Here is a 26,095-nt window from a genome sequence, read left to right as displayed (position 1 = left end):
ATAGCTAATGCACTTAGAGTTGTTCACCATGTTGCTGTTTTTGTGTATGTTTTCCTGATTCTGCTCACTTCATTTTTCATCAGTTCACATTAATCTTCATAGGTTTTTCTGACAGCTTCTGGTCATCATTTCCTCTGGCCCAAAGGCATTCCATCACCATCACATACAACTTTAGTCATTTCTCAAATGACGGATATCCCTTCAATTTCTAATTCTTTGCCAACAAAAAGAGCTACTATCAATATTTTGTACATATAGGTCCCTTTCCTTTTTGTTTTTTGGATCTCTTTGGGATAGTTAGTAGTGGTATTGCTGAAACAAAGTATATGCACAGATTTATTTATAGCCCTTTCAGGATGGATTAAAATGGCCCTCCACAATGGTTGGATGAAATCACAAGTCCACCAACAATGTACTAGTGTGCCAATTTTCCTACATCCCCTCCAACATTTCATCATTTTCCTTTTTGGTCATATGAGTAAATCTGCTAGGAGCTGCTTTAATTTGTATTTCTAATCAATGGTGATTTAGACATATGAACTTGTTCAAATTTTTTTTTTTAAATAAACCACTTCAGTATAATTGCTTTCCTTTGTAAGCCTATATATTTTACTTTATGCCTTTCCAAACATCGAGGGGTCTAGGACATACAAAAGCTTAAGAACTACTACTTTACAGGTAGGTTTCTTCTGGAGGTATCAGTGATCTCCCTGGTTGAATTACCAGAAATGAGAGTTTGACAAATCTTAAGGAGTCAAGTTCAATTTCCTACCCAGTGGAAAGTGAAACTTAAGAGATGAAGTTATTGATACACCTAGGGTCGCCCAGTCAGTGGATGGCAGCATTGATATGAGTGCCAATGCCTTGACTTCTAATTCAGGGCTTTTTCTTCTATCTAGTATTCTTGATTTCTTTCTGTATATGTGTGTGTGTGTGTGTGTATATACATATTATAATGTCTATCACACACATTCTTACTGACAAACTTGGAATCTACAAACACAGGGGAAAAAATGTGGTCAGAAGTCAAAAATAACACTTTCTCTCAAAAGTGGGGTGCCTAGGACATTCACTAATGGAATTAGGAATCTTGTGATACATATTCTAGCATTTTTGTGTTAAAAGCTTGGTCCTTGAGAAATAACTTTCTCTGAAAAATGTAAGGGAAAAAAAGTGAGCTCCTGTTTAGTAAATGAAGATTCCTAGTTATCCACTTTAAAATCATAATTTCCTTCATCAGTATTGTGTATGGTAGAGAGGCCTGGAGTCGTGAGTGTGAAAACAAATTCAAGCACGAACTTTTGTCAATGTGGCACTGAACAAGTAAGTCACCTGCCTCACCTTTGGGCCTTAATTTTCTCACCTCTCAAATGTAGAAGCTGGAGTAAATCGTCCTCTAAAAGCCCTACCAAATCAAAATCTATGATTCTGTGTGTTCAGGATAGGCGTGTCTAGGATCCTGTGTGATAAAGGGTTGTCAAAATGCAGCCCAGCAAAGGAATTACAGGAGATTGCGAGATAGGTTGCATAATTGTACCCACTTTACAAAAAAGGAAAATGAGACAAAGTGATTTGTTTACAGTCACTAGGTATGAAGCAGGATTTGAACTCAGAGCTTCCTGACTTTTAAGCTAAATGTTTCATTCCTTGTACCACCTAGCTGTCTCTATGTTCTTTGAAGATTCCCTTTGATATAAGAGAAAATTTTTTTCCACAACCTGATGGATATAGTAATGTTTTGTATGATAGCACATGTACAGCCTATATCCAACCGTTTATTGTCTCAGGGAGTGGGGAGAGAATTTAGAATTCAAAATATAGGAAAGTAAATAAGAAAAATTGTTTTTACATGTAATTGGGAAAAAATTACAAAATTACTAAAGAGGAAGAAAACAAAAAGAAATAACAAGTAGGATGCTTTCAGAAAAACTTGGACAGACTTATAGGAATTGCTGCGAAGTGAAGAGAGCAGAACCAGGTCATTGTAACAGCAATACTGTCCAACGATCAACTATGAAATGACTTACCTGTTTCTCAGGAATACAACGATCCAAGACAATTCCAAGGACTTATGATGAAAAATGCTGTCCACTTTCAGAAGAACTGATGGATTCAAAGAAGACTCTTTTCCACATTATTTTCTGTGTGATTTTTAAAAAATGTGTCTTCTTTTACAAAATGACCAATATGGAATCATACACATGTAAATCTAATAAAATGGCTTATTTTTTTTTTCAGGGGGAAAAGGCAGGAAAAGTGAGAAAATTTGGAACTCAAAAATTTTAGAAAACCAATGTTAAAAACTTTTTACATGTAATTGGGGAAAAATAAAATATGTAAAAAATTTTAAGATAAATTTAAGTCAAACAAAATAAAAGAGATTATATGGGTCCGAATTTGGTCTCTTAAAAAAAATACATCTATTTTGAGGAATTGACATTTTAAATTGAATAAATAAAATGTTTTACCATAGCTATTTAGCAAAACCAAGTGGAGAGCTGCCAGGATATCACTCTTCCCTCAAGTGCTTAGGCCCTTCCTTGATTAATCCAGCTTGCAGAGATCTCTTCCCTTTTAGAAATGGTCTGTCTGGGGCTCCAAACCACATTAAGCTCCTTCAAGGTTAGGGATTGTAGCTTGTTCTTTATTGTACATCCATTGAAGCCCAGCCCTGTGACTAGCACATAGTATTTTAGGGAGATATCAGCATCATTCCCTCCATCTTTATCTTTGAAGGGAGTGGGAGGAAAAACTCAAGGGGAAAAAAACCAGAAGTTACACACATAGGGAGACTTCACAAAGCATGTGACCAATTTAATGGACATAACAAGATTCACAAAATTTTGATATAACGAATGCAAAATCACAAGTTTTCTCTTCTTTCTTAAATATTTAGAATGAGAAAAATGCTCACAAAGTTCACTGTGATGACATTAATTGTAACAGATAGTAAGTGTACGTTTTACTTGTAATTTAGAATGGGAAAATGCTCACAAAGTTCACTGTGATGACATTCATTGCAACAGATAGTAAGTATATTTTACTTGTCATTTAGAATGGGAAAATGCTCACAAAGTTCACTGTGATGATATTCATTGCAACAGATAGTAAGTGTACGTTTTACTTGTAGTTTAGAATGGGAAAATGCTTACAAAGTTCACTGTGATGACATTCATTGCAACAGATAGTAAGTATATTTTACTTGTAATTTAGAATGGGAAAATGCTCCCAAAGTTCACTGTGATGACATTCATTGCAACAGATAGTAAGTGTACGTTTTACTTGTAGTTTAGAATGGGAAAATGCTTACAAAGTTCACTGTGATGACATTCATTGCAACAGATAGTAAGTATATTTTACTTGTAATTTAGAATGGGAAAATGCTCCCAAAGTTCACTGTGATGATATTCATTGCAACAGATAGTAAGTGTACGTTTTACTTGTAATTTAGAATGGGAAAATGCTCACAAAGTTCACTGTGATGATATTCATTGCAACAGATAGTAAGTGTACGTTTTACTTGTAATTTAGAATGGGAAAATGCTTACAAAGTTCACTGTGATGACATTCATTGCAACAGATAGTAAGTATATTTTACTTGTAATTTAGAATGGGAAAATGCTCCCAAAGTTCACTGACATGAACATTGCAACAAATAGTAACTATTTTTACTCAAAATTTATAACAGGAAAAGAATAGTCACAGACTTCGCTGTGACGAAATTGACTACAACAGATAGTAACTACGTTTTACTCACAATTTAGAATGTGGAAAGGATTCCACAAAATTTACTTTAACAAAAATTTAACTACAACAGATAGTAACTTCATGTTTTACCCAACTTTTAGTCTAGGACCTTTCATATAATGTATAGGTAACGAACAACACAACAACACTATCAAAGGCTCAAGCCATTTAATCAAAGACAATGCGGTAGCTGCGTTCCTGTTCCTTGCGACGACTGTCACACACCTTTGATACTTCTTCCACCTTCCTCTGCAATAAGGCTGTAGAGAAACACAAGATACAATCATTTTTCCAAGACTAAAGTTACAGAACTTCAAAGTTGGAAGGCACCTTGGTGGTTTGCTCATCTAACCCATCATTTAAAGAGTCCCTCCTATGACATATTCAGCTGGTGATTGGCCAGTCTTGGCTCAAAACCATCCAACAAGCGGGAATTCCCTGGCTTCCAAAATGAGTCCTTCCATTCTTGAAGAGTTCTACTTGTTATTTCCTTATGCCAAGCCTACCTGTCTGTCATTAATCCTGGTTCTACCCTCTTGAACTAATAAGAACAAGGGGTGTATGTAATCAGTCTTTTAAACATGACATCACTTTCAAACACTTGAAGGGGATCATGTGCTTCTTAATATTATTCTTCTGCAGGCTAAACACTCCCAGTTCCTTTAATTGATGCTTATATGGAATGAATTCAAGGCCTTTCCTTTTTGCCCTTTTCTGGAAGCTCTCTAGTTTCTTGGTGTCCTCTGGCCATTAACTCCTTCTAATCAATGAAACAATACTCCCAATCTAGTCATCCTTATCTCACAACAAAAGCAAGAGAGACTAGATAAAAAGCTTGGCTAAAATCTATCTCACTAAACATGTATGACATCCTTGGGCCTGCCTACAGTTTGCTCAAAGTAGGAAGGAAGCAAGATCCAGCCCTACTGGTTCATTATCACTACTTTCTTTTCTGGCTGCTCACTAGCTTTCCCTTGCTTAATCAATTTCTAGGAATCAAAGTCAAGCTGTCACAGGACGCAAAGAAGCTGACTTGAGAATATGGGGAAAATCCTTAGATTCTTAGAAAAAACAACTACTGTCCAGGGAGTGCAGTCAAGTGGCTCAATGGATTGAGAGCCAAACTAGAGATTGGAGGTCCTGGGTTCCACTCTGGCCTCAGTCACTTCCTTGCTATGTGACCATGAGCAGGTCACTTAACCCCCATTGCTTGGCCCTTACACGCAGTATTGATTCTAAGATGGAAGATAGGGTTTAAAAACAACTACTCTCCAGCCATGCCTCCCTTTGCCTTATATTTGTGAAGAGGATTTTTTGTCAATCCAAGTATAAAACTTGGCTCTAGTGAATTTCATCTTCTTGGATTTGGCTCCATCTAGAGTTCTAGCTAATCAAGATCTTTTCCTGAGTTTGTGATCCCTTCCAACAAATGTGTTTCCTACAAAGTTGACCAGCCAAGTTACTGATGAAAATATGGAATACCACAAGGCCAAGCACACATTGGGGTAGCACTGGGCCTAAAGTCAAGAAGACTCATCTTCCTAAGGCTAAATCTGATCTCCAGACACTAACTAGCATGTGCCTCAGTTCCTCATCTATAAAAATAAGCTGGACAAGAAAATGGCAAACCCCAGGCAGCTGGGTGGCTCAATGGATTGAGAGCCAAGTCTAGAGATGGGAGGTCATGGGTTCTAATTTGACCTCAGACACTTCCTAGCTGTATGACTCTGGCCAAGTCACTTAACCCTCCTTGCCTGACTATTCTGCTTTGGAACCAATACACCATATTAATTCCAAGACAGAAGGTATGGGTTTAAAAAAGAAGAAAGAAAGAAAATTGCTAACCATTCCATTGTCTTTGCCAAGAAAATCCCAAGTGGGGTCCGGAAAAGTCAGACACAACTGAACTAAGTGAAGAACAACAAGTACATGTCCCTAGGGCATTCATTCCACTGAAGATGTTCTTCCAAAATGAGACTGATTATATACTACTCTTTGGAGTCTGGCCTTTCCTTTCAACTAGTTCCAAATCTAAATAGCTGGATTGTCTAGACTACATTCCTTCTTCACTTTCACAGGGACACCAAGAGAGACTGGATCAAGTTCCCAGGAACAGAAAGGATAGGAACACAGTAACTTCCATTCTGGGTGGTATCTGTCTGCAAAACTACTTCAAGCCATTTGTTTGTTTATTTATTTATTTAAACAAAGCACCATTTGAACAGCGGAAATTCATTTCATCTAACCTTCAAGAACCTGGAGAAGCAATGGATAAACAGAGCCCCCCACCTGCCCGGCGGCTTTCAGCTACAGGAACATCCACTCCCTAAGGAAGCATCCTCTGAGAAAAATTCTAGCTTTTAGTCTGAGCCGCATACAAATGTATATATGTGTTCATTAAAGCCTACCAGTGCCCCCTCAGGATAGTCATTAATGGAAGGCATGGGATAGGGTTGAAGTTGGAAAATTAGGAAATTGTCCCTATAGTCAACATTTTTGTTTCTAGCCTAAGGATTTGCTTAACAGGCAATGTCAAAATAGAACTAAGATTAGGTGAAATTCCCAAAGCTAATTCCTTAGGTAGGTTCTTCCCTTCCCCACCCTCTCCAGCACAACCCTTTTGACATGCAGGAGCTCTTACAGAAGACAGATAAACCTCTGAGTTCAAAATAAAAGTAACAGAGAGGCACATTTGCTGATTGCATCAGTATTAAATTAACCGACCAATAAACAAGTGTTTAAAATTCTAAAATCTAAGGCCAGAACCAGAACCTTTTTAACTTAAGTCTCTACAATCAATTTCTTTCTTTCTTTCTTTCTTTCTTTCTTTCTTTCTTTCTTTCTTTCTTTCTTTCTTTCTTTCTTTCTTTCTTTCTTTCTTTCTTTCTTTCTTTCTTTCTTTCTTTCTTTCTTTCTTTCTTTCTTTCTTTCTTTCTTTCTTCTCTCTCTCTCTCTCTCTCTCTCTCTCTCTCTCTCTCTCTCTCTCTCTCTCTCTCTCTCTCTCTCTCTCTCTCTCTTCTTTCCTTTCTTCACACACACACACACACACACACACACACACACACACACACACACCCCACCCGCTCACTTGACTCCCATTCCCTAGGTCTCACCACTCTTCTGCCTTAGAACCAATACACAGTATTGATTCTAAGATGGAAGGTAAGGATTAAAAAACAAAAGACTCATTTTTATCTTTAAATTTGGTAGGGAGGGGCGAATAAGCTCAAAATCCTCCCAACCCTGCTCCACTCAAGAGCTGTGGAGAAGGACCCATTTTTCAAGCTATCAAGGAATCCTATGTCTTCCAGAAACCCAACAAGAGTGCCATCCTGCTGAATCTGGAGATGGATGATGGCAAGTAACAAAGTTAGACACGCCCTCCACGGCTAAGGAGGAAAAGATGGGTTGAGTGGGTAAATGAGCACAAGAACAAAGTTAGCACAGTCCTGGATGCATCCCAGCTCTTAGTGGACACTGAGTTTCATCAAAGTAGCTGGCAAAGTGACCAAACTCAGCCAGGGCTCCTGCAAAACCCCTGTCTGGGAAAAGGCCTCAGTCTCACAGGGCTGCTTGTGGCTGAGCAAGATCAATGAGAGAAAGGATTCGAATGTACTCTTGAGGTCTTAAGGAGAAACCAGAGGTGTGATCAAAGGCATTGCTTACAAACAACAGGCTCTGGGCTTTGAATTTTCTAGTACTGATGTGTTTTTACACTCACATATTGCTTTTACCTCCATTCATACCTTGCTCAGCTGCTTCACCGCAAATAGGAAGGGAGCCTGGGGTTCCCCCCCCCCACCCCTGGGTCAGCCACATATATAACTACATGGTCTGGCTATTCCCCAGCAAGCTTGCCAACAGGCTCCCTGTGAACTGTGCTCATATTGACAAAAAGACACATTCTGGCAGTTTGGAAGGGCTTCTAAAAGTTTTTCCAAACCCATCATCTTATCTGGGCCTCTAGACAAGTCTGTGAGGTAGGCAGTACAGCTATTATTATTCCCATTTTACAGATGAGTAAACTATATTGAGTGGCTGAGCTAGGACTAGGAATGTGGAATGTGGGCCTTTGGAATCAGGGCTCAGGGCTTTTCCCACAGCATCATTCAAGCTTATCAAATGCCAGGTAATTCTTGAATTACAAAGGATTATTTGGAGAGCTAGGTGACCAGGGGCAAGCCATAGAAAACTATCTAAGTTGCAGCTGAATTATTTATCTGCATTTAGCCTGGGGGGTGTTCATATCAATGAAAGATTTGTACCCTGGAACCTCAGCATCTACATTTGCTCCTAAAGTAGCACAGGGCTAATTCATGGAGTAGGCCATCCCTAAATTGGTGGGTGAAAGAGCTCCATCCACACAGGCAGCATCCCCTCAGGACTGTATTCTAGCAAAGCCCTGTAAGTTTATGCACTTTAGGCACAAAGAAGAAGAAAACTGCTCTAAGGGAGAATCTGGTGCTCCTCTCAAAATTAAGTCCTACTATGTGCAAATGATTTCAAATGGAGGGGTCTATCCAGAGGGGAGGGGAGTAGAATTAGTGAGGGATTTAACACTGCATTAGTAGGAAGGCCTATTTTCCCCAGGGGATGGACTTAGTCATAGAAGGGAAGGATTGTGGATTGGCCCTTAGCCTGCCCAAACAGGAGCTAAAGACCTTTATTTATAGCTGAGACAAAAAGTGGGAACAGGTGGTTTATTAATGAAGTTATGGAGCCCCATTGGTCACAAGGACTTTTATAAAACACATTCCAATGAGACTCCAAATCTTTGTATAGTCTATCTTCCAGCATCTCATATCCAGTGCCTCTCTTCTGCCAACCCCTCCACTCTGGTATGCCCCTGCCACAGTTTTCTGGGTCTTTTTGTGTCAATGTTCCATCAAATGCCTGGAGTAGAAGGTTATACCCCTACAGGCCAGGAGATGGCCCTCTCAGCCAAGTTTCCCAGCAAAGGAGGAATGGGAAATATAGCAGCTTTCCTTGCTAAATCAGATTCTATTCCAGGAGAACATTTTAACTAGAAACCCAAGGTATCTCTGGACATCTTTCAGCTTGTCTTCAGAGAGATGAACATGAAAAGTAATTAATAACGATTTGAAAAGACTTCATTTTTATGTGGATCTCATTTCAAATCAGCCCTGTCGGTACAGTCTGTTGCAAAAGAAAAACAAACCCACAAACCACATCTCATTAAAACACTTCATGCTTCTCAAACAGCTGGAGGAAGCAAAGCTGCTTCTCCAAAACGACCCTCGAGGTACTTTGTGAAAAAAGAGAAGTATTTATCATATTAGGATAAACAACTGAAAATCTTTTGCATTAAAAAAAAAATTAAACTGCTCGGGGACCAGAGGCCCAGTTTTAGGCATTTGCTTGTAGGATTTATGCTCTAGCAAAATGCACTCCGGAATTTTTAGCTACACAAAAGAATTCTTGACTTTGGACTTAAAACTGTGACAGCACCTTCTTGCCTCCCCAGCTCCTTGCCTCAGCCCCCAGCAGATGAATTATTTATCTGCATTTATTAGCCCGGGGAGTGTTCATATCAAGAAGGCCAAAAAGCCCAGATCCCCAGGCTCTAAAGCCACAAAAGCAATGTTGCCTTTTAACAGCATTCATCTTTCTTGACCTCTGCTGTGTTTGGCCAATCACTTTCTTTGATGTAAACATTTGTGCACATGTCCTCTCCTGGTTCTCCTCCTAGGTGTATGACTGCTCTTTTTCTGTCTTCATTGCAGAAGCTTCATCCAAGTCACTCCTGTATACTTCCGGGAGGTGTTCGCCAAAGCTCTGTCCATCCTTTTCTACCTCCATACTATTTCCCCTTGTGATCTCATAAGCTCACATGGTTTCAATCAGCATCTCTCTGCAGATTTATCCAGCCCTAACCTCTCTCCTGACCTCTAGTCTCCCATCTTCAACTGCCTATTAGACATCTCAAATTGGACTGCTCATAGGCACGTCTAAAACTGACGGCATCTTTCCCTCAAAATCCTCCCCTGTCTTCCTAACTTGCTGATTCAGTATCAATGACTGGCATTATTACCATCCTGCCAGTCAACCACTTCGGTGTCATCCTCACCCACCCAAGTCTAATCAATTGCCAAATTCTGTATATTTGACCTCCATGGCATCATCTCCTGCACATGTCCTTCCCTCTTCTGTCATTGGCACAGGCCCTCATTATCTCACACCTTCAGGATGGTCTTCCTGCCTCAAGTATCTCCCTACTCTAGACCATCCTCTACTTGGATACCAAAATGATCACAGTTCTAATCAGGTCCTGTCCCTCTTTTCCCCTTAATTAAAAAAAATGTGGCTCCCTATTGCCTCCAGGATCAAATATAAAATCCTGTTTGGCATTTAAATACTTTCTAACCTGCTCCCTCCTCCCCCTTCTAGCCTTCTTATTCCTCTCCACATACTCTGCTTCACCTCCCAATTCCAGCCATTTTCACCTACTATTCTCTAAACTAGGATTCTCTCCCTCCTCATCACCAGTTCCTGGACTCCCTGGTTTCCCTCAGTTCCCAGCTAAAATCCCACCTTCTACAAGAAGTCTTTCCTGATTCCCCATCATGCTAGTGATTTCCCTCTGTGGATCTCTACAATTCAGCCTGTGAATGTCTTGTCTGTGCATAGTTAATGCTGTTTCCTCATTTAGACTAAGAGCTGCTTGAGGGCAGGGACTGTTTTTGTGTCTTTATATCTGAAGTCCTTAGCACAGTGCTTGGCACACATATACTAGGCACTTGACAAATGACTGCAGCTAGGTGACTCAGTGGATAGAGAGCCAAAGTTTGAGTTGGAAGGTCCTGGGTTCAAATCTGACCAGACATGTCCTAGCTGTGTGACCCTGAGCAAGTCACTTAACTTGGCCTTGGAATCTATACTTAGCATCAATTCTAAGACAAAAGGTAAAGATAAAACCCCTCACAAATGATTATTGACTTGACTATGGAACAAGAATGATGCTCTGACCTATATATGATTATTGCAGAGGAAATCCCTTCTAAGTTTAAGATTTTGAGACTCTCTGGGAAGTAAAATGCCACATGAAAGTCCATCTAAACTTTCCAAAAATTAGTGTCATAAAAACTCTCCACTTTCCAAAGTTGCAAGACAGAAATATAGAACCATTTGGTCCAATAGCATGCTTATAATACTGTCTATAGCACTTAGCTTTGACTCCAAAAATAGTAATGGAAGATCATATTACACAATGAACTAACCCATCAGCAATACTAAAAAATCTGGATGAAAATATGATGCCAGAATTGTGGCATAATAACTGGATGGCTCATTTTGGACTTGTTGGCTCGAAGAACTAGGGATATGAGGTCTGCAGCTCTAGTGGTTTATCCAGGCAGATATCTGCAGATGCAGAACTGACAAAACTCCAGTCCTTCATCTGCCACAGGGAAGTTGGGCTGCTCTGGTCCCTTGATATTTCTACCTGCAGTCAGTCAGTTCTTTATAATGAAGGGGAGAAGAAACATGGAGAATCCTCACTATGTGAAACTTAGAAATGTACTTCCGATTATGCAAAAGTACCAGTATCATCTAACTTTTCATACACAGCCCTGATTCTTCCCAGCTAACCAAAAGAAGAGATATTGAAGCACCAGAGATAACCTGCTCATGGAGAACCCCACTTTGGGCAGAACACTGTAGTATTCGATTTAAACAAAAGTACTTTTAAAAATATTGGATTAATTTGCAAGCTGTCCATCTTTAAAGGAAGTTTAACTCTTTCATTAAATATGTGAACAGATAAATTGTACAGCTGCTGTACTCTATGAAAAAACAAATCTGTATTGACCTTAAAAGGGGCAGCTAGGTGGCTCAGTGGATTGAGAGACAGGAGGTCCTGGGTTCAAATTGGCCGTATACACTTTCTAGCAGTGTGACCCTGGGTAAGTCACTTTAACCCTCATTGCCTAGGCTCTTCTGCCTTGGAACCAATACACGGTATTGATTCTAAGATGGAGAGTAAGAGTTTTAAAAAAAATTAGACATCATTAAGAATATTTCCCATAGACCTTTTAAAATATAAAAGTAATGACTTGCAAAACAATTTTTAACCACTACATAACAAAATATTTATAGAAGCACTTTTGTGGGGGGCAGAAATCTAGAAACAAGCTGCTCATCAACTGGGAAATACCTGACCAAATTGTAGCATAGGAATATGATGAAATATATTCTGTAAGATGAATTCTGAGGAAAATGTGAAGATCTATATGACCGGACACAAAGAAAGTAGAACCAGAACAAAATGTGATTAATTTCATATAAAAGAGCACTAAAATGAAAAATAGCAGAGATTCAACTCTCTTTTCCTTGGAGTACTTTCCTTGGAGTGCTCAGGGGCAGAACGCTATATATGCTGTTCAGTATGGCTCCTATTTTAGTGTTTGCTTAACTTTTCCTATTTGTGACAAGGGAAGGTTCATTGGGCGGAGTCTATCTGGTTATAATATAAATCAAATGACTTCAATGGAATTTAAAGCTTTTAAAAACAATCAAAAAGTAATTATATAGGGTAAAACTTTCTCATAACTTTTGGTTAATAACTCACATTTATATAGTTCTTAAAGGGTTAAAATCACTCTCTTTCCAACAAAGTATGTTTGAAAGTAAAAATATCATCACCTCCATTTTACAAATGAAGAAACTGAGGCTGTTACTGAGGGCAAGAGTGCCAAGATAGGAACCCAAATATGCTGACTCGAGAGGCAGCTGGGTAGCACAGCAGATAGAATGCTAGGCCTAGAGTTGTAAGACCTGAGCTTAAATCCAGTCTCTGATACTTACTAGCTGTGTGACCCTGGGCAAGTTGCTCAACCTCTATCTGCCTCGATTTTCCCATCTATTAAAAAAAAGGGTGGGGAGTGGTAGAGAATAATAATAGCACCTACCTCCTAGGGTTGTTGTGAGGATAATACAAAATAATATTTGCCAAGTGCTTAGTGTAGTGCCTGGCACACAGGAGGTGCTTATGTTTGTTTTTTTCCTTTCTTGATGCAAATGCTCATTCCCATTGCAACCCCCCTCTCCCCTCCCCCCAAATCTAATGCCCTTCTCACAGTCCTACATTTGGTCATTTCTCCTAAAATGTAGCTACAATGGGAGTAAGGGTTCAACACCCAACTTGTGGATTTATGTAGTCATTATTGCTTTATTGGGTCCAAGTGCCTTCCATGGTTTCCCTTGCCACCAAAAACCAAAGCCTCCCCTGGAAGACGTGTCTTCATTTCCTGCTGCAGAAGGAGAAGAAAGAGGCATGCAGGGATGGAGGAGTAGAGGGAAAGAAAATGGAGTCAGATGTGATCTCCTTTAGCAAGGCTGCTGATGCCTCTGTTTCAGATTTCTCCCAAAAGCTTCTACAAGGAAGCATTTTTTGCTCAGAAATCTCAGAGCTCCATGCAACTGGGTGGGTTTCCAGAAATAACATCCCTCCAAGAGTAAGCAGCTGCCCCCGACTTACCCCTTTTCACCCCCTGATGGCCAAGCACCTCATCTAAATCCTGCTCTATTGGGGGTAGGGGAATCAAATTATAATCTGATCCTGAAGAAACAGTCATTAGTCACTGGTGCTCCATTATCAGATATTTAAAGGAGAAACTGGCTGAAACCTTGGTTCTTCCACTATATTAACCTGGAAGATTCCAGGTGAAAAGAAAATGGGATGATCTCTAGAACACAAAGACAAGAGAACCCTGCTGACCCACTCAAACTAGGCCTCAGGCTGCTGGCTGCAGTGAGCGACTTGTTTACCAGTCCCAGTGACAGGCTGCATTGCAGTGTGTGGCCTCAGAGCAGAGTGGAGCTGCTGGGCTAGCCTATGGGGGCGCAGAACCTGATGCCCTGGCCTTGGGACCAGCCAATTATTCAAGGCCAGCACCATTCGGAAACATCCCAAGAACAGACAGGAGGGTGATTTATCTTCTAGCTAGAATACCAGAGAATCTCTTCAGTGATTTACAATTAAACAAATCTAGGGTTACTTGAGTTCAAATGAAGCAAATTCTCTCCATTTGGAAGCAGAGATAACAGCCAGAGGGGGGCCCTCCTCCTTCCTTCCTTTGCCATAGGGGCTGCCCCTGAATCTCTCCTTGTAGCTGACAAAATGCCAAGTATAGGCTTAGGGAACCTCACAAGCCCCCTTCTCCAATCTCGCTCAGGACCCAGGAGGTTGCCTGCCTCAGGCTTGGGCACTGTTCAACGAAGCCCAGCCAGCCATTGCAGAAACCTGGCTACTCCAGCCAGGAAGCCATTAATGACAATGCTTTTTCTGGTCCCGGGTCAGTGGCCATATTCCCAGCAGGGGTTCCTATGGCTTTTCCCCCTTGTAATTCTCTTTCCAGTTACATTTGGTTTGACATAAACCAAAGGTTCTTAATCTGGGGTCCATGAACTTATATCTTTATTTTTTGCTATCTCTGGCTTCCTTTGTAACCCTGTGTATTTGATTTTATGCATTTGTTTCTTCTGAAAAGGGGCACACCAAGCTTTACCAGACTTTTCCAATACACAATTGTTCAGAAGCCCTGGTTTAGACAGAAACTCTCATCCTGTGGGCTGGGAAGCAGGGCACTCTGGGTAATCAAATATTTAGGCAAATAGTAACCACTGATGGTTGGAGGCAATGAGGAGGCTCAGTGGATAAAGCCTGAATCTGGCATCAGGAAGATCTTAGTTCAAATCCAGTTTCAGAAACTTATTAGCTGTGTGACCTTGGGTAAGTTATTCAACCTCTGTTTGCCTTAATCTACTGGAGAAGGAAATGGCAAACTATTCTGTTATCTATGCCAAGAAAGCCTCATGGTATGCTGTGGTCCACAGGGTCACAAAGAGGTGCATGTGACTAAACAATGACAGGTCCTAACAGCATCTGGCATTACTGTGATGCTAGAAAGGTACAGAACCCTTTACAGACACACTCTGGCATCCTCACAACAACCCTATGAAGTAGTCTCTAGGTATTATTATTCTCTTTTTAGAGATGAGGAAACTGTAGCTCATTTTTGAAATGACTTGCCCAAAATCTCACAGCGAGGAAGTGCAAGGTAGGATTTGAATCCAGGCATTCCTGACTCTGAATTAACAATCTTTCCACTCCACCTGCACTTAAGTTCTGTAAATCAATGATGCCAAGAGTTCAGCAAACATGGCTGTGCCAACTAAGAGAGCACAGTAGCTAAGAGGATGCCACAGAAGAGCTTACCCTAGGAGCTATTACTACTCACAAACACTGAAAAAGATCTGGAATTCAGACTAACTTCTCCTTCTCTTCTGCTTTTTTCATCTTTCTCCATGAAGAATGTTTAATTTATCAAAATGAAAGCAAGGACCTAATCTGCATCACATACCTAAAGCTCTGAACCAAAGGATTTCTGCTGAAGTTTTCAAAGGAAATAAAATATTTATTGAGTGGATTCTGCACACAAAACCCTTGGGCTTGGTTGGAGATAAAAACAAGGTTAAGACAAGGTTAAAGAAAAAGCCTTTGCTCAAGAATTGAGAGGTAGAAGGACGTATAATCAAGGATGAGACAAAGAAAAGCAAATTCAAATGAATGAACTAGATTTGAGACATTCCAAATATCCCCATCCCAAGCCACTGAAATTCTCTTCCTTTTAGGTAGGGTCACTACTATGTCACTACATCGAGAGCCAGGCTCAGAGACTTAGTATTGATTCTTCTTCTTAAAACCCTTACCTTCACTTTTAGAATCAATCCTGTGTATGTGAGTATGAAACCACCTCCCGCCTTTTATGATTGTAACAGTACTAGCCTTTGTGATTATTTTAATAACATAATCATTAGTCAAATAATATAGTTTGCCACATAAGAATTATAATCATTAGCTAAGAAAAAATACAGTTTAGGGTGGTATTAACTCTTGTTTACACGCATTTAGACAGGAAGCCTATAACCCAAGTTTCTACTAAGCCCACCACACCCTACTCTTGGGTGCAAATGTTGGCCATCTAACTGCTGAATCCTAGTATTAAATCATAATTGTCAGCAGAAAACAATTAGCCCTTGACTCTTATTGCAGAGGTCTTGGAAAAGCCAACCATAATAATAAACATAAAGTTACCCCCATAGTGATTATCTTTGTGTCCATGTGAAAGATTTTGCATCCATTCTATTTTAATTATGATTGTATTTTCTGTCACTGTGTCATCAGGTTTCTCTGCATAAAAAAGGTTAGCTCCTGAGGCTCAAGGTCTTTGGTGGAGGCATTGACCGGTCTGGCTTTATTGTGAGACTGGCTCCCTTGCAATAAACCTATCAATAGCTTGGGGACTATGTTGGTGTGATCAATTTTCACCACATGTATTGGTTCCAAGGCAGAAGAGCCTTGGAGTTAAGTGACTTGCCCACACAGCTAAGAAGCGTCTGAGGTCACATTTGAATCCAGGAGTGGCTCTGTCCAATGAGCCACCTAGCTGCCCTCTATTCTAAGATAAGAGGTGAGGGATCTTCTTTAAAAAGAAAGCTTATTCTGAGCCTTTAATCTTCAAAATTAGCAAGTAATTCATTGACAATGGTGGAAAAGCCCATTGAAGTGCTTTACAATGGAAATGACTGGAAGGATGTTGACTTTCTTGTAAAATAATTGTCATAGTTACCAATTTTAGGTAAGTGTCCTCAAAGACTGACTCAATGAATGTGAAGAGTTTCATCACCAGGAGATAACTTTTTAGCATTTGTTGTATCATAGAGGGGACTCCAGTTGCTCCATTAGCAGAAGGAAACATCTCTAGTCTGAGACTCTATTCTCTTATTTCTACTTAGAAGGAATACAGATTACATACAGTTCCTGACCCTTTAAGCCACTAATTTTGGAATATGGCCTCACTGAGGCATCTGTGAAACCACTGTGGATATAACCAAAGTCAGATAAAATCCCTGTGCCAAGGGCACCCAGGATCTCTGGCATCTCACTCAGCAGTAAAAGGAGACCTTCATAGGTTCACAGACTGAGAGCTGGTCGGGACTTTAGAGATCTGCTAGTGGAACACAAACTTAAGGCCCAGAGAGGACATGTACTTGCTTGCCCAAGAGGAGGAGCTGAGAATCAAACTTGGATACCGTGACAATAAAAGGAGCGGGTACACTTTCCCCCAAATCTTGACCTTTCCCTCTATGTAATTAGCTAGGTGTACTCATTAAACATTACCTGAGTTTTGGTCAATCCACTGAAGTGAATCCATGTGAGCATTCAAAATTTTGCAGATCTGCTGGAGCTAAGAAAGTCCAAAAATACAACATGTTATATTCTGGTCATTTTGCCTGGAAGAGAAATAGCAGTGACTAAAATGACTTGAGGACAGAATTAGAGAAAAACAATCTCCCACCACTTGTCTGCTTGCTAATGGCCATGTTGATAAACACTTATCTTGGAGAACTATCATGGGTATATGCTACTTTCTACCTCTATTTGTAAAATGAGCAACTGGCTATGAGCTGCTAGGTATGCAGAACAAAGTCTTCTGGAATGTTCTGTCCAAGAAGGGCTTTCACGCTAATACAGGCCAGGAACAACGAGAACATTACAGACAGTACCCAAGGCACTGGCCCTCCAGGGGGCGAGATTCAGGGAAAGGAACAGAAATAATAAAGTTTAAATAAGCTAAATCCAAGGCTCCCTACAATCTAATAGAGTTCCTTGCCAGCAGCTTAGGGTCTTGCTACCTCACTCCCACCACAATGAAAGCACAAAGAATGTTGAAGGACTTCAGATGCTTCAATTCACAGGAAAAGTTTTAATGGAAGAGTTTTGCCCTGTGGAGGGATACCTCTAAAAGAACTAGACAAGTAGCCCTTAGCTTACTTATGCCACTGGAGGGATAAGCATTTAGCATTAAAAATAAATAAAATGGGGGGAGGGGCAGCTGGATAGCTCAGTGGACTGAGAGCTAAGTCTAGAGATGGAGGTCCTGGGTTCAAATCTACACTTCCCTGGGCAAGACACTTAACCCCAATTGCGTAGCCCTGACCACTCTTCTGCCTTAGAACCAATACCCAGTATTGGGTTATTAAAAAAAAATAAAAAAGATAATATTGGTAGGGAGTACAGATGCCATGTGAGTTTGGCCCTGTTGTCCCAATAGGTTTATTCTTTGGTCACATGTGGGTGTCTCCCTGGAGGTATTACTGGGACATTGGCTGCTTTTTCTCCTGAGCCAGAACAAGGGAACTGGAAATACGTTCACTTCCAACCTATCACCACAAACAACCTAGATGTGGTGTGGTGCTTATATCCATAAGAATTAGAAGTGGGGAGAGGCTGGTGGCATTTTAATTTGTGTCATCAATGAGAGGGATCAAAGTGGTGTAACACTGAGGGTGTTAATGATACCGGGCACTAGAGGGTCCCAATGTAAACTGTGCAAAGTGGATGCTGTCCTGAAAACATGTAGCTAGAAAACTGAAAAAGTGGGCAATCTGGAAATGAATTCAAGTGGGAGCACATTGTGACAAGAGGCATGAAGGGAATACATCTGCCAGAGTAAGCCCCGAGGATTCACATCAGTGCTGGTCAAGGAGAGTATGTTCTGCTCACCAAGAGCATTCGATGTAATTTGGGGGGAAAAAAGGAAGCAGGAAAGTCTCACATGAGAGATAGCCATTGGGCTGAGTCTTGAAGGCAGAAATGAGGAAGGAGAGAATCCAGGAATGGGGCACAGCCTATGGCAAGGTATGGAGAGGAGAGACAGAATGCTGTAGGTGAGTGAGGACGATGACCAATGGTGACTGAAGCATAAAGTGTGTAAAAGGGAGGAATGGCATACTATGGCTTTCTGAAGACGGTCCAGGGTCCAGTGCTAAGTAGATTAGAAAGGGGCTTGTAAATGCCAGAGATTAGTTTTTAATTCGATCGCAAAGGCAATAGGTGTGAACTTGTTTGCTTCTTGAGCAGGAGTAATGGGGTCAAAACTGGGGGTAAGAGGAACTACTTTGACAGTTGTGTAGATAGAATGGAGAGGGAAGAGACTGGAGGCTGGGAGGCTAATTAGGAGGCCATGTGAGAGGTAAGGAGGGGGCAAAATAGGGTAGTGGCTATGGAAATGGATAGCAGAAAGTATGTGGAAAAGAGGTTGTGAAGGGAGAATCAGCAAGACTTGGCAATTGCTGAAATATGTGGGATAAAGAAAAAGGAAGAGCAGAGGGTGATTCTGAGGATGTGACTCTTGGAGACTGAAAGAGAAACCTCTACAGAAATATGGAAGTGTGGAAGAGGGGTGAATTCTGAGGACAAAACAGTTTTCTTTTGGACTTTCACATACCTTGAATATACCCACTTAAGTCTAATGGGGAATTAACTTGTACCTAAGACCTTTAAGGGCAGGGACTCTAATTTTTGTCTTTGCTTCCCTAGTGCTTAGCGTAATGCCTGGCACATAGTAGGTGCTTAATAATAATTGCTTTGAGTAGACCACAACACAAGCTCAGGGCAGTTCTCTCTACCCTAGGAATACAGCTGAGCTTTAAAACAGGTTGGAAAAATGAGCAAAAAACAACACAAAAATCTGACTTCAGAAAGTTACTTTTGTGACTGAGAAGATCAAAGTCAAAGGAGAGGTCAATCTAGAAGTCATCTGGGGAATGAGGATAACTGAACCCATGGAACCCTAACGAGGTGTTCAGAACAGGGGTTTTAACCTAAATTTCAAGGGGACCATGAACTTGGGGGGAAGAAATGACATCTTAAATTAAACTTGGGTTTCCTTTGTAATCCTATGCATTATATGTATTTTAACAATTTTATGTATTTTAATCCGATGTTTATACATATTTGATGTATTTAGAAACACCATTCAAAGAGGTTCCATGGGCTTCACCAGACTGGCCAAGGAGCCGATGACATAAAAAAGGTTTGGAAGCCCTGGGGTAGAGAGAGAAGGTCCAGGACAGAGATGGGGGGGGAGTGGGGGAGGTAGGGTAGGATTTAACAACCACAGTTAGGATATAGGTCATGGATGATGATCCAGGAAAGGAGACTGAGAAAGAACAGTCAGTCAAGAGAGTCAAGACAGAGCAATGTCACAAAAACTCTAGAGGAGACAGTGGTTAGCTATGTAAGATGCTATTGGGAAGTCTAGAAGGAGGAGAACTGGAAAAAAAAAATCACTGCATTTGGCAAGTGGGAAGGAATCACTGGTAACTTAGGAGAGAGACAAACTTCCTGGAAGCCAGATTGCAAGGGATGTAGGAAAGAAGAGAAGTAGAAGCCATGAATATAAGAGACAGCTTTTTGTACTGTGAAAGCTTGGAGAGGTAGAGGAGAAGAGCTAGTAGACAAGAGATAAAGAAAATTAGAGAAGGGGGATGATGGGAGCAAAAGAATGGCTGATCTTGGAGAGAAGGATCACCTCTTCAGACACTGGAGTAATAGGGGATGATGGCAAGAGCTTTTAGGATGTGGAGTAGTGCAAAAGGAGCTTCTGTTGATCACCTTAAAATTTTTTCAGTCACCATAAATATACCTGAAGATACAGTAGTACTATAAGGAGCAAATCCCCCTTTCATATTTCATATTTGATATTTTAGATAACCGATCAGCTAGGTGTGGCGCTGCAGTAGATAGAGAGCTGGGCCTAGAGTCAGAAAGGCTCCTTTTCCCGAGTTCAAATATGGCCTTAGACAGTTACTAGCTGGGTGACCCTGGGCAAGTCACTTCACCCTGTTGGCCTCAGTTTCCTCCTCTGGAAAAGGAAATGGCAAACCACTCCAGGATCTTTGCCAAAAAAACCCTAAATGGAGTCAGACATGAGTGAAAATTTCAGATAACTAATCTATACTTGAAACCTTTGCAGTAACCATATAGTACTTTAGGAAAAATTAAATCTTAAGAGTATTACTTAGATATGAACTAGCACTTCAAATTAGCTATGACTTTCAAATGAACAATAATGAACTAATGAAGTTACTATATCTGAAAGTTTCCATCTAAAATCCTAGATATTGAATGTCAATCATTTTGAAGGGCCTACACCAAAACAATGTTAGAACAATGTTATTGCTGGAAGTGCCACCAACTGAAGGAAAATGAATGACTTTTAAGCAGATTTTTTTCCTGACAAGAGTGAGCACGAAAGAGCCTTGTACCCCAAAGTTATTTCTAGGCTCTGGTTGACTGCCCATAGAAACCATGTTTTCTTAGTTGGGTTATAGGAAATTTGCTACAAGGAGAGTATTGTATGACAAATGTTTCTTCTGGTTCCTGTCCACTGATTTGTCCTGGCTGAGCACAGAGCAGAGCTCTTCACGCTTCTTTTGTCCCGCCATCACAATTAGCAATTAGAGGCATACTTCCTTGAGCTGTAGAGGGTATTCAGCTCCATAGCAACAAAGTTAGACAAGAGATCTTTTCCTTAGACCATAATAGCAAATTATGGGGAAGGGGACTACAGGCTAGGCCTGGGCTCTTTATGGGGATGGGGAGACCTGATGTTTCAAATTAAGAGGCACAACTGAGGCTTCAGGCTGGTAGACAATGGGGCCAGCAGGAGGAGCTTACATGAGTGGGACCTCTTGAGGAGTTGGCTAACGTGTTGAGACAATGTCTGTGTATGTGTATGTTGGGGGTAGGTGGGTATTAAAGAATCCAGTGATATCTTGATCTTGAATGGAGACTGGTGGGAGGCATTTTTTTTTCCAGTTTAGAAATGCCCTGATTTCAGCTCTTTCTCCAGCTAGCAATGAAAAGGTACAATCCATCTTCCCAGGGGAGACAGCAATGGGAAAGGATGCTACCTTTGGGTTCCAAGTATAGACTGGTTATGTAAAATATCAAATATGAAATCTGAAAGGGACATTTGTTCCCTACAGCACAACAGCCAATCACCAAAAGCTCCCTTTCCCCACTCAACATCCTAAAACCCCTTGCTATCACCCATTGTTGTTATACTAGTGCCTGAAAAGGGAGGAAAGCATCATGGTTGGTGGAGGGGCAGGAAGCAAAGGCTCTAAGAAGCCAAACACCCATCACCCTTGTGAGATTCTGGAGGAGAAAATCCACTTTGACCTTTCAAAGTCAAGGAAAAGTGACTTGGGAACCCAAAGCCTGGCCTCAAAGCTTGACCCAACCCCCAAGATTCTTCTTCCTTTCTTTCTTGCACTCTTGCATAAATGGCTGACAGGAGCGATAATGTGGCATCTTCTTGTCCTTCATAGGGCTGTTTCTAATCAGTGAGCTGTTGCTCTTCAGTAGCAGGCTACACATGGAATGGTCAAGTAATTCAACATGAGAACTGAGTGAAGCTGGCCTGACTCTCAGCAGGTCCCAGGAGTCATACAGTAAAGGCTGGCTGGGGTGACTTTATATACCTGTCAACTCCCTCACCTCCAATAGCACAGCCCTTCCTGTCACAAAGACCATCATCTGACCCAACTTCACTTTTTATCTCCTCTTAAAAAATAAAAACCAAAACAAAACACCTTTATTATATCTTAGAATCAATGCTAAGAAGAGTGGTAAATACTAGGCAACTGGAATTCAGTGACTTGGTTCAAAGTCACATGGTGAGGTAGTGTGAGGCCAGATCTGAACCCAGACTCCAGGTCTAGAGATCAATCTACTGTGCCACCTTGTTGCCCCACCCTCTGCCTTCTTTAAAAAAAAAAAAAGTAAACAAATAGTTCCAGGCTTCGTGGGAGACTAGCTGGTGCATGTGTTTCTTCTGCCCTTTCTTCACTATGGAGAAACTGGGCATCGATGGCAAGATCTCCTGGCTCCCAAGCCAAGAAATAATGTCTCTATTATGCCATGCTACTACTTGATTCCTAATTTGGCAGGGGGTTGCCTGAAGCCCCCCCCAAATGGCTCCCCTAATTAGCATGAAGAGCTAAGTCTTGCCTAGACACAAAAACATTTCTTTAAGTAAAAATGTGGAGTTTCGTTGTAATGAAACTTTGTCATAATGAACAGACAGATGGAAATCTGCTGTCCCAGTCTCCAGACCCACGGGATATTAAATAGAGCTGATGTTCATTCTCTTCACAGCAAATGGACAAGTAAAGTCAACCTAGATCTCATAACCCAGACCCACCTCGACCTCATAACCACACTCAATTGGGCAAAAAAAAAAATCCAGAGCTAAATTCCATGCATTGATACTGGCAGATTCAGATACAGGACCAGATGTGGGAACATCTTTTACATCTGAGTAGCTCTCATACCAGGATGGAAAGGGCATTCACTCCTATAGGCAGGGCAAGATGTATTCCTGTATGCTAAATTCTCAAATGGAATATAGTACATAACCAAAGAAACAAAGGGAAATGATAGTATTATTATTATTATTTAACTGCATCATGGATTTAAGCAAAGTTTCTGTGAAACAACTGGGAGCCCAACCAACATTTCTAATGCTTTTTTCCTAGGATAGTGTATTTTGAATTTCAACACAACCCAAAACCAAATGATTTCTGGGACACACCCATGAGTAAACAAAGATAAGCACACAAGGCAAGATGGGAAAGGGTACATATATTAGGAAGTAGGTGAGAAGAGGCAGCTAGAAGAGAAAATGGGGGCTTCTCCAGGGAAGACAGTTATGGAGAAGTTAAGAGATGGGAAGGTTTAGAAAATCTGGAACAATTTCAGTAGGTAAAAAAAAAGGCTTTTTTTTCCTTTTAAGGAAATCCTCCTCTGAATTTCCCTATCTCTAGAGTTAGGCCCAAAGCTGCCTTGAAGGAAGAGGAGGTAATTGTTCAATGAACCCAAAGAAGGGTGGGCATTTCCCCCTAGGCACCCTCAGGGACAGACTCACAGGGTCATTGGTGTCAGGGGGTCCTCCAGACATATTCAGGTGCTCAATGATGTCCTTGAGATCTTGCGCCATGCGCTTCAGCTGGGCATCGATATTTTCTGCAAGTTTGTAACTGTAAAATAATGGCAATGTTTCAAGTTAGTTTCCTATCAGGATACAAGCTGTTTGGTTTTCTCTGCTAAGTACTAAGAGACTTTTGATGTGCTTCCCACATGACCAATGACAGCCATTTAAAGCTGAACATCCCCTAAACAAGGGCTTAGAGGAATCCCAAAGGCCTGAAACAGGCCAAGAGTAATTAATTAGCCCTTTGACTAACTCTGACTTCACTAACCCTCTGCTACACAGCCTATGGAGTCCTATCATTTTCTTGGTCAATGACCCCAATAATATTCTAAGTCACTTTGGCAATAAAGAACTCTTCAATGCCCAAATTATGACATTCTAGAATGTGCCAAGAATAAACGAATCTGTTCCCCAAGTCTGGTGATGAGTCAGTAACAGTTCATATTTCTGAAGCATTTCCTCTACAACCCTGGTAAAGTAGGGGAGTTCAGGGATTATTATCTCCCTTTTACAGATGAGGAAACCAAGATTGCGAGAGGGGCATAATTAACAAGTACTCGTGATGAAATTTAGAGTCCACCTCATTCCACCTCCAACATTCTTTCTACTTGCATATTGCTGTCAATTACAGGTGCCTTGATGAAATTTTTGAGCTTACTAGCTACTTGAAAGAAAAAAAATCTGTGTGGAAATTTTCAGAACTATTAGGAAGTGGAAGCTTTCTGAAGTAAAAATTTCAATTAGATCTATTAATAAATTCCTAGAATACAAATATTAAAACACAAAACCAGAATCAGAACTATGCTTATTGTATTCTTAAGTTCTTCCATGGGCTAAATGATCCAAGTCCATCTTTTCATAAGGATAAGCCACTACTAACATGATTGGATTTATTTACAGTCTTGCTCCCACAGCACATTCACAAATATTCTCCAAACATTTCAGAATTTTGCAGGGAAACAAACCAACCAAGAGAGCTTTACGAGAAAGAACCAACTACAACGCACTCATCAAACATGTCTGGCTCCAGAAAGTACCAAAACTGTTTCATACTGGGGAGTCAAGACAGTATTCCTTCAAATTAATAAAGTGCTTGGAAATAGTAACCCATTAATGGAGAAAGAAAACTGCATGAAGATTGGGTCCAGAAAGAACCCACATCATAATACTTAGCAAATGAAACTGCTTTAGTATTTCTAATTTGAGAACACATTTGAGAAGTACAAATGTTTTGAATGATGCGACTAAGTTATGCATGATATCACCCTTATTTTCCATCATATCTAACAACTGTCAGGATGACTTGGCTTCCCAGTATTCTGGAAAACCCTGTCATTGAGAGCAAGTGAATAACCAGAAGAGATCTTGAAAGAGATCTCTTTCAGCCAGGTCTTCTGCTCTACCCTTCAAATCTATGTCACCCCCTTTTAGGAGACCTTTCCATGGTTGTCAAAAACCCCAGCTGGCCCTGTTCTTCCAAACTTAACCGAGGCACCTACGTTTTCTCACGCTCCTCATCTGCATGCTGCAGATAGATGGTCCCGCTCTGCTCCTTCACAGCCTCCTCCAGAGGGGCCAGCAGGTCCTCCAGCTCCTTCTGCTGGGATAGGATGAAGTCCAGTTCCTGATCCAACCTAAAGAAATGACTTGAGTGAACAAAAGAGCTGAAAAGCAACGGGGAGTGACCAAAAGAGGGCAGAGTGGCTCAAGAAAACAAACCCCTTGAGGTCCCAAACTGGGGAACTTGTGAAAGTTCCTACCTTTTTTGATCCAGTTTCACCTTCTCTACTTCTCGGTGTAGAGTAGTAATCTAAGAAACAAAGAAGAATGTGCAACAATGAAAACATGCTGCTCAAACAAAACTAAATGAAATGAGAAGTACATGCCTTTAAGATTCTGTTCACCTGAACAAAGTTATCTGTAATAGGAGAAGAATCTGTCTTTGGTTAGTCATATTGGTTAAAGACTACCTTCTTACCTTCTCACCATTCTCAATCAATGTCCGGTCCCAAGCATTCACTTGGGTGGCCTGGTGAAGGAAGTGTTTCTCTTGGTCCTCCAGTTCCAAACTCCATTTATTAATCAAACTCTCCAACTGAGCATAAGTCATCACAGGGCTTATACTGAAAAAAAAAAAAGGGAAAGGATTGGTCCCATGTAAGTACAATTGTTAGAATAAGAAAAAAAAATCAATATTAATAAGAGATGGGGAAATTCCCAAGGTGTTACAGAGCTTCCAATCATCCCTGGCGTTTGGGGGGTCTAGAACTAATAATCTTTTTCGGTTTTATTTGCCAACCCATAATTTTCCCAGGTAAATCTTTTGAGAAAGTTAACATATAGCACTGTTATAAGTAAAAAAAATCTAACAGTGGCAGCCACTGTTGTCACAGTGACAAAAAAGAAATGGGGAAGCTAAAGTTCCATTTTAGAAAATGTCACTGTGCAGTGGAAAATGGCTAGAGAAAGGGGGCACCTAAAGG

At 40.7% G+C, this 26,095-nt stretch overlaps 2 protein-coding genes across 9 annotated transcripts in view; one reads left to right on the top strand and one right to left on the bottom strand.

The window, feature by feature from the left end:
- Positions 1-26,095, top strand: part of DNAAF6 (dynein axonemal assembly factor 6) — a 210,508-nt gene that overhangs the window by 79,183 nt on the left and 105,230 nt on the right. The window lies entirely within an intron of this gene.
- Positions 2,789-26,095, bottom strand: part of LOC100015414 (nuclear pore glycoprotein p62-like) — a 57,940-nt gene continuing 34,633 nt past the window's right edge. For all 8 annotated transcript variants that reach the window (XM_007507000.3, XM_007507002.3, XM_007507001.3 and 5 more), the window contains 6 exons: positions 25,591-25,735; positions 25,373-25,422; positions 25,112-25,246; positions 23,547-23,658; positions 16,949-17,015; positions 2,789-4,007 (listed from right to left, as the gene is read on the bottom strand). In XM_007507000.3, coding sequence (XP_007507062.1) covers positions 3,916-4,007; positions 16,949-17,015; positions 23,547-23,658; positions 25,112-25,246; positions 25,373-25,422; positions 25,591-25,735 — 601 coding nt within the window. In that variant the 3' untranslated portion in view covers positions 2,789-3,915. The remainder of the gene's footprint in view (positions 4,008-16,948; positions 17,016-23,546; positions 23,659-25,111; positions 25,247-25,372; positions 25,423-25,590; positions 25,736-26,095) is intronic.

Source organism: Monodelphis domestica, chromosome X (assembly GCF_027887165.1).
Source record: "Monodelphis domestica isolate mMonDom1 chromosome X, mMonDom1.pri, whole genome shotgun sequence".
Taxonomy (NCBI): Eukaryota; Metazoa; Chordata; class Mammalia; order Didelphimorphia; family Didelphidae; genus Monodelphis; species Monodelphis domestica.
The sequence above is the reverse complement of the archived record's forward strand: the minus strand, read 5'-3'. Positions and strand labels throughout refer to the sequence as shown.